Raw genomic sequence first — 8,637 nt, forward strand, 5'->3', positions numbered from 1 at the left:
CTGACCCCTCCCCTCCTCTGATCTTCACTCATTTCTCTGTCTCTCTTTTTGTTGTTGTTGTTGTTTCTCGACAGTCTGCTGTGGGTCACGACTACCAGAGCAAGCTGTCCAAGCACTGTTCCCAGACAGACACCTCCAAGGGCTTCGGAGGGAAGTTTGGAGTGCAGGCTGACCGCGTTGACCAGGTATTTCCTGACAAACATGAGTGTTGTTGACACAGAGTCATTGTGGTGTGTTAGAGCACACACAGGTGAGACGGGTCAGCGCTCAGTAATAATTGTGTTGCGTCTCTTTCCAGTCAGCTGTTGGGTTCGAGTACGCGGGGAAGACGGAGAAACACGCGTCTCAGAAAGGTAAAGCCACCACTCCACGCACCGCTGTAACCGGGACAACCGTTTCATTGAGCGGACACACACACACACACACACACACACACACACACACACACACCATGTGTTAACTGTATCTGCTAGTTGTTTTCTGGCATATTTGATGTTACAGTAGACGGCTCTGTGCGTCAGCACACTGGATGTAAACTGAAACTCTGAGTTGTATTTGAGTAACACACTGCACTGAACTGTTTATGATATGATATTATAATATTTACTGTAAGGTTTGAGGTCCAGTGTGCTGAAACGAAGCCACAGATGATCTTTAAGCACAGCGCTGGCTCCTTCAGCTCCCAGCTGCACACTGTCATCACCTTTGTGTTGCCTCCATCTCCTCCAGAGTGGCTCGCACAGAAGTGCTGAACATTTGCCCAATTCCAACAGCTCCTCATCAGTAACGTCACTGTTTAGCAACAGTGCAGATAAGTGTGTGTGGTGACTGTGTGTATGTTGGAATTGGGCTGCTTTGTGATCACTGCAACCATGCTGCTTCACCCTGACCTTTGACCCTCCCCCCCCTCCTCCCCTGCTTTGCTGTGTAGACTACACCACTGGGTTTGGGGGGCGGTACGGCGTGCAGGCAGACCGCGTGGACCAGAGCGCGCTGGGCTTCGATTACCAGGGCAAAACCGAGAAACACGAGTCCCAGAAAGGTTTGTCTAGTTTGCCATGTGGCATTCCCATTAACCCGGAGACGTATGGAGGAAATGTGGCTCTCACACACACACACACACACACACACACACACACACACACACACACACACACAGCTCGGCCTGACTCATGCAGGTCCTGACACATCATGTTTTTTTTGCATTTCTTCCTCTTCCTTCATTCCTCAGCCTTCGCCTGCTTGTGTAAGGCTTTGTTTTCGTGTTAACCCTCGGCTGCATGCGTGTCCGGTAACTCCTTTTTATCCTCGTGTGTGTGTGTGTAAGACTCGGACACGCAGTACGTCTGCCTCAGAGCTTTAAGAGCTCGGGAGTCTTTTCGGACGTTTCCTCTCTGAAACGCCGTCTCACGTTAACGTGTTCCCGCTCCCTCCTTCTCACATTTCAGGGGATTGGCACAGACTCAGCAGCGTCTCCTGCTCTGTGGTTTGGTTCTGACCCAGCTGGTTTTCTGGGGGAGTGGGAATGTTTTTAATTTGGTATACTCTTTCCTTTTTAAACAAGGCTTTTATTGTGAAGGTATCACTTCTCTTCCAGTTCTTTAAAATGGCAGATATACAAGTCTGAAATGTGCTCCAGCTCTCTGTGTTCTAAAGGCTCAGAATTAACAAACTCATATTTTAGTTTCTGCATGGGGAGAAAATATTTGTTGAAAGCTCGTCGTGGGTTAACTTTGCTCCACCTCTTCCTGTTCCTAACTGTGGCTCTTTGTCTCCTCCACCTCCTGCTCCTCCTCCACCTCCTCTGCTCCGGCCACTGGCAGATTACGCCAAAGGATTTGGCGGCAAATTCGGTGTGGAGACTGACAAGGTGGACAAGAGCGCCGTGGGCTTTGAGTACCAGGGCAAGACGGAGAGGCACGAGTCGCAGAAAGGTCTGTATGATCAGAGACCGACACAGAGCAGGGTACTGTCTCGCTCAGCACGTCACACACATAACACACACACATAACACACACACAGAACACACACACAGAACACACACACATAACACACACACATAACACACACAGTCTTTCTTTTATCTGAGCTGTTGATTTAGGACAAACGTAAACTTCTGTCTTAATTAAAGCTTTTTTTGTAAATGTTCCATATTAAATAATTAGTTATTTTGAGCTGTCGGATCATGAACGGCCTCCCCACGATGCATGTAGAGACACATGTGTAAACTGACGTGGTTGCACCACCAAAGACCATCACCCGTAAACCCCTCGGTCTGCATGTGTTGTTCCCACGTAGTGACTTCTTATATTTTCTGAGATAAACACGTTTCATCAGCGCGTTCACTCAGTTTGTTCTGAGACACACCTTCACGTCTGTCCTGACTTGTCTGGACTCTCAGTTGCAACACAGCACGCACACACACACACACACACACACACACACACACTTTACTGCAGGCTGCTGTTAAAGGTGACCTCAAGAATGCCCCACAATGCACCGGGCTGTGTTTGCATATGTGATAACTGGGTCACATGCTCTGTGAACGAGGTTTTATCACGTGCAGAAGATAAAATCAGGACTCAGAGACATGTTCAGGCTTTAACGTGTGTGTGTGTGTGTGTGTGTGTGTGTGTGTGTGTGTGTGTGTGTTTTCAGACTACGTGAAGGGCTTCGGGGGAAAGTTCGGCGTGCAGACGGACAGACAGGACAAATCGGCGCTGGGATGGGATCACCAGGAGAAACTACAGCTCCACGAGTCCCAGAAAGGTACTGGTTCTGATCGGGTTTCTACTGGGTTTAGGAGAAGGACCGGTCCAAAAAGTAATCTGTGTTTTTTTTCTGGTTGGTTGGTTTTCATCTTCAGCTGATTCAGTTTTTGTACTTTACTCAGTGAAATGCGTCTTTAATGACGGGCGACGATGATAAATATAAAAGTGGGCTCTTTGTTTGTCAGCACAAAAGAAATGTGAGCACTTTGAAAGAGTTTTCATCAAATCTGACGTTGGTTCTGCTTTAGATTGTTGCATCAAACACTGTGTGTGTGTGTCTCTTCCTTCCTCCTGCTCGTCTCCTCTGATGTGGTTTGTTCTGATCTCTCTGTGGTTTCACATGTGGTCGTTCAACCGTCGACGACTTCCTCAATCTGCGGTGAAAGCTGGTTCAGATGGAGGAAGTGAAACCACAGCTCAGATTCAGATCAGCGTGTGTGGCGCTGTCGTTCACAGTCGATAAGTTCAGTGAAATATGTTTGTGATGCCGACCAGTGAAACTAAATCAAAGTTCAGACCTGGTTACGACGGAGGAGAGGCCGAGCAGTGTGTTCTGGATTCATCTGTGACTCTGTAACTCGATCTCGATCAGTTTTGAATTCCAGCCTGGACGGAGTCTGTGTTTCTGATCACAGATCCTCACCTGGTGTCGAACACAGAATCTCCTCGTGCTGCCTGTGAATTCAGTGTTTTATCTTCTGCGCTCTTTTTTTCCTCCCAGTATAAATCGGCCACACAATGACGACCTGTCGGCCCACTTAGGAAGATACCGAGCTAAAAATAAGTCCAACACGTCACTTCATTATTTTCTGCTACGAGCTCCGTGAATGAAGCAGCTGATGCCTGATCTTTATTTCAGGCCAGGTGACGTCAGGCAGCTTCAGTTTCATGTGAATATTCTACAACACGAGCAGAGAAAGATTCAAGGTCTTCCTGTCACAGGAGGTTTAGATTTAGACGGTGTCAGCTGACGACACTGAACGAGCCAGAGATGAAACTAAAGAGTCGAGTTTACAGGATCACACGTCACGGAGCGTCCTGTGTCTCCGCTGTGTATCACTGTCTGTGTTTATCTGTGTGTGTACATATTTATGTGTGTCTGTTCATGTGTGTGTGTTGCAGACTATAAGCGTGGGTTTGGAGGGCGGTATGGGGTGGAGGTGGAGAAGCAGGACCAGTGTGCCCTGGGCTATGAGCACAAGGAGAGCCTGGCCAAGCACGAGTCCCAGAAAGGCACAGATACCCCCACCACCACCCGACCCTGAACACCACACCTTACCCCACCTCCCATTTCAAACCCTCCTGAAAACATGCTTCCCCCTCCCAGCTTGGCCGTCCTCATCCTCTGTCCGATAACCGCCACACGACCCCTCAGACCCCCGAAATGTTCCACACCCACCCACCTCTGCAGCACCACCCGCTTAACGTGAACAGAGTTAGGAAGAACGCTCCCCTGACGAAATGTTTTCTACAATAAGATTATTAGTTTGTGTTGGAGCAAGTTCAGAGTTCAGTCAGATCGTCTGTAGTTTGTGTCGTCATCAGTGACAGAGAGTTTATCTTACATGACACAACCGTCAATCATCTCCACAATTCAAATCAACTGGCAGAAATAAATTGTTAGCGCCGTGTCACGTGAGTCAGTCTCAGCAGATCAGTTGTTCAAGTCTCTCGGAACATTTTGAGGATTTCTCGTAAAAACACCTGATGTAATGAAAGAAGTCTGAGATGTTTGAGTGTCAGACCAAACATCCAGAATTATTTTGTTATTCAGGTGAGCTGACGCGAGAAATCAGCTGTTAATCTTCCATCTGTCTGTTTTCATATGCAGCTGTTTGTCGGTCTGTGCTGCTCAGGCGTGATTCATGACGGTTTGTTGGATTTGATGTACAGTGGTCCCTCGTTTGTCGTGGGGGATACGTTCTAAAAATAACCTGCAATAGATGAAATCAGCTTTATTTTTTATAATTATTCTACATGTTTTAAGGCCGTAAACCCCCTAACCACACACTTTTATACACTTTTCTCAGACAGGCATTAACATTTTCTCACATTTCTCTTATTTAAACTCTCAAAGTTCAAACTTTCACAGATTTAACAAAAATAAGTACAACACTGTTTTCAAGCCCGAACATTTTTAACAAATTTAATTTTAATGATCAATCTACAAGGTTTGACACATAAGAAATTATTAGCAGTAACTCACACGTGTTTCATGGTTCCTCTCACTGCAAACATACAGCACTTCAGAGTCACACTGCTAGTGATTGAACATTTATGTAAATCTGGCGAGCCGAACGCATTTTGTACAGTACTCCCTTAGCCAATCAGGACGCAGAACACAATGTGCGTTCATACTGTAAAAAAAACCAAAAAGAAAAACCATGCAAAATTACACACGGTGAACCGCGTTATAGTCAGGGACGACTGTATTCGATCAGCCCGGTAAGAGTTCAAACGTTTCTAGCTGTCTGTCATACGAGGGAGTTGAGTTGACGTGGTGTTCAACATTTCTGCAGCAGGATTCGTCACCTCGCCCCCCCACACCTCCTCCATCACCTCCTCCATCACCTCCTCCATCACCTCCCTGCTGTTTGCAGCTCTGCCTCGATGAGTTTTTTTGCTTCTGCATCGTTTTGTGCATGACGTCGTCCGACCACGCTGCATTTCACGGAGGCCGCCTGCTGCGAGCGCACAGAGACATGGCTGCTCGACCCCCACCCCCCAACTGTCTGTCTCTGTCTGTCTGTCTGTCTGTCTGTCTGTCTGTCTGTCTGTCTGCACTCAGTTTGTTTTGTTGCTCCTCTCTACAGGTTTGCATGAGCTCATCAGCCCCCAGCTCTTCTTTTCACTTCACTTCCTGTCACACAGCCACAGTCGGCTTCACCCGAGCGTCAGCAGAGCAGAGGAGGTTCTGATGGAGCAGTTACTCCATCAGGCGATGCTGTGATGATGCCGGCTGTGGTTGAGTCATTAACGTGAAACAGATTCTGACCTTCACTGTTCTGTTTGTTCCAGATTATTCCAAAGGGTTTGGAGGGAAGTTTGGAGTCCAGAACGACCGCATGGATAAGGTGTGTGTTTGTGTGTGTGTGTGTGTTTGTGTGTGTGTAGCTCTATGTTACATCTTTCTCTCTCTAACAGAGTGCAGGGACTTTCGATGAGGTGGAGAAACCGACTTCCTCGTACCAGAAAACCAAACCCGTGGAGGCCGGTAAGCATCCGTCCCCGTCAGCTGTTTGAGTCGGAGCTTTAAGGTGACAGCATGAACTCATCCGTCATTTCCTCCGCCCGTCAGCTGGCAGCAGCACAGGAAGCATCAAGGCCCGCTTCGAGAACATCGCCAAGCAGAAGGAGGAGGAGGACCGGAAGAAGGCCGAGGAGGAGCGAGCGCGTCGACAGGCCAAGGAGAAGCAGGAGCAGGAGGAGGCGCGCCGCAAAATCGAAGAGGCGCCCAAGGCCCCCTCCCCCGTCCCTGCTGCGAGTCCAAGTCCCACCCCCAGCCCGACTCCACCTGTCCAGCCAGCTGCACCCCAGACACACCAGGTGAGTTTGAGAAGGATTGAAGTGTTTAAAACAGGAGAAGGTCACATGATCTGAATTCATCATCATGATTATTATTAATGTAGTTTGAACCTCCAGCAGTCCTGAAGGAAGAAGCACTGACTCCTTCTGTTGGATGGAAACATGTTTGGATCATGACTCAGCGCTGTGCCTGTAAAATAAATGATCTGATGTCGCGTCAGCGATCTCACTGACTCGTTTGTCTCATCAGAACACGGAGGAAACGACCTACGAAACCGTCGCTGCCGAGGAGAACGGAGAGCCGCTGTACGAGCCGGAGCCTCAGAACCAGCCGGAGGAGCAGGACCTGTACCAGAACCCTGAGGAGACCGCAGCAGGAGGTGAAGGTCTTTGTGTGTTTGTGCTTCATACATAGATTATTCAGATTAGCTGTATGGTAGGTAAACAATTTATATATCATATGACATCAGATCAGAGCCGCACAATGACTGTAGAGCTCAGAACATCACAACCTTCATGAAGACACTGTTTGTTAGATTATATTAGTGTAAGACACACGGCAGCAGCACAGACGGCGTCTCTTCACCTTCACTAACAAACCTCGTTCTCCTGCAGACGCTCAGCAGTACGAGTACGGTGAGGATCTCGGGGTGACGGCTGTGGCTCTGTACGACTACCAAGCAGGTGAGGCTGAGCGCTGAGGATGGACACGGTGAAAAGTCTCGGTCACACTCACGCAGTGCTTCATGTGGAGTTAAACTGTTGAGGCGGTGCTGACGATCCAAAAACCAAAGTGCTCTGCAGGAAGACGTCTTTGTTTCCTCAAACCAAACACTTTGGAGCTTCTGTGCTGATGATGCAGTTTGACACGACATGCAAAAGAAGTTTACCGTGCCACACACACGAAGCCCGTCAGACATGTCGGTCACAGACTGATGCAAAGTCTGCTCAGTACACTGACCGAGCACTGACCTGTCTTTTCCCTGTTTCAGCCGGAGACGACGAGATATCCTTCGACCCCGACGACATCATCACCAACATCGAGATGATCGACGAGGGCTGGTGGCGAGGCGTGTGCAGAGGCGCCTACGGCCTTTTCCCAGCCAACTACGTGGAGGTTCGGCAGTGATGACGCCATGTGTCCCTGTCCTCGTGCAAAAAAAGAAAAGACAACCCGTTTCCTTTTCCACACTTTGGTCTCGTCTCTCTTCACCTCATCTTAGTGCTTCGACACTGCGAGACGTCCTCAGGTCTCCTGAACCGGCTTTCCTTTGCTCCTTTTTCCATCCCTCCTCTCCTCGGTCCAGAGTCACTCTGTTTCCCCTCGGTGCAGCCGACGACAGGAGGACGAGTTCTGAGAATATTTGAAAACAGGCCCGAAGCTTCAGGATGCAGCTCCGAGGTCACTCCGGCCTCGCTGCTGCATTTTGAAGTTTTCTTAAACTTTCTAGATTCAGTGTTAGAGTTCAGCTTTGGATTAAATGTATACTGATGATTCTATTCTGTCCGAGACATCGAGTGTCGACCAAAAAGCTGTTAACCTCGTCGCTTCTCAGTCCGTCTGCGTAAACTTTGCCGCGTTGCACGCAAGTTTGAATCCTCGTCCTGAGTTTGAAGCTGCACTTTGTCGACTCTCGAAGGGAAACCGAGCTTCCTTTGGAGCTTCTGGACTTACAAATCTCCTTTTTTCTGAACACTCACATCAGCTGTGGGGTTGATTTTTCTATCTATCAATAATCAGGTTTCCCCCTGTCACTGATGTTCCAATAGTTCAGAGTAATGGGGCCATAAAGACTTCATCTGAACAGAAGCACTACAGCACATAGTATTATTCAGTCTTCATGCAGTGTATTGATCATGATCTACGACACTCTGAGAAATCAGAGTTTTGTTTCCTGTCCTGGTGGTTTTCGTTTCTTTCGTTGGATGTGTCCGTGTCTTGCTGCCGTGAACGCTTTTTTTTTTTTTACGTGTCGATACGCACACGTGTGGTGACGACCTCTAACATCACGTGACCAAACAGAGTGAGTGAGCTGTGTGTCGTTAAGGGAAGAGGCTTTCGGTGATTCCTCCAAACACTAATTATTTCTACCAGACACTCGTCTGTGGATCGCAGTAGCTTAAACAGGTGTGTGTGTGTGTGTGTGTGTGTGAGTGTGTGAGTGTGTGAGTGTGTGTGTGTGTGAGTGTGTGTGGGCTTCATGAAATTCTTCTTTGGGGTTTTATAATAAAAAGTGACCTTTTTAAAAGCATCATTTTTATCTGTACTTCTGTCTGCTCATCACATCATTACCTGCTTGTTCTTTTTTTTTAGTTTCAATAAATAAACTATGAACAACGA

The 8,637-nt window shown here is 48.0% G+C and overlaps 1 protein-coding gene across 4 annotated transcripts in view; it reads left to right on the forward strand.

Annotated features, from left to right (window-relative positions):
- The window catches only part of cttn (cortactin), a 13,468-nt gene extending 4,831 nt beyond the window's left edge, over nucleotides 1-8,637 (forward strand). Inside the window, exons 5-16 of one of the 4 annotated variants that reach the window (XM_027281591.1) lie at nucleotides 75-185; nucleotides 299-353; nucleotides 932-1,042; nucleotides 1,824-1,934; nucleotides 2,659-2,769; nucleotides 3,894-4,004; nucleotides 5,790-5,845; nucleotides 5,916-5,985; nucleotides 6,070-6,317; nucleotides 6,547-6,676; nucleotides 6,912-6,980; nucleotides 7,289-8,637. In XM_027281591.1, coding sequence (XP_027137392.1) covers nucleotides 75-185; nucleotides 299-353; nucleotides 932-1,042; nucleotides 1,824-1,934; nucleotides 2,659-2,769; nucleotides 3,894-4,004; nucleotides 5,790-5,845; nucleotides 5,916-5,985; nucleotides 6,070-6,317; nucleotides 6,547-6,676; nucleotides 6,912-6,980; nucleotides 7,289-7,425 — 1,320 coding nt within the window. In that variant the 3' untranslated portion in view covers nucleotides 7,426-8,637. The remainder of the gene's footprint in view (nucleotides 1-74; nucleotides 186-298; nucleotides 354-931; nucleotides 1,043-1,823; nucleotides 1,935-2,658; nucleotides 2,770-3,893; nucleotides 4,005-5,789; nucleotides 5,846-5,915; nucleotides 5,986-6,069; nucleotides 6,318-6,546; nucleotides 6,677-6,911; nucleotides 6,981-7,288) is intronic. The other 3 variants (XM_027281593.1, XM_027281592.1, XM_010753377.3) reach the window with 3 other exon arrangements.

The sequence above is a fragment of the Larimichthys crocea genome, chromosome VIII (genome assembly GCF_000972845.2).
Source record: "Larimichthys crocea isolate SSNF chromosome VIII, L_crocea_2.0, whole genome shotgun sequence".
NCBI classification, from domain to species: Eukaryota; Metazoa; Chordata; class Actinopteri; family Sciaenidae; genus Larimichthys; species Larimichthys crocea.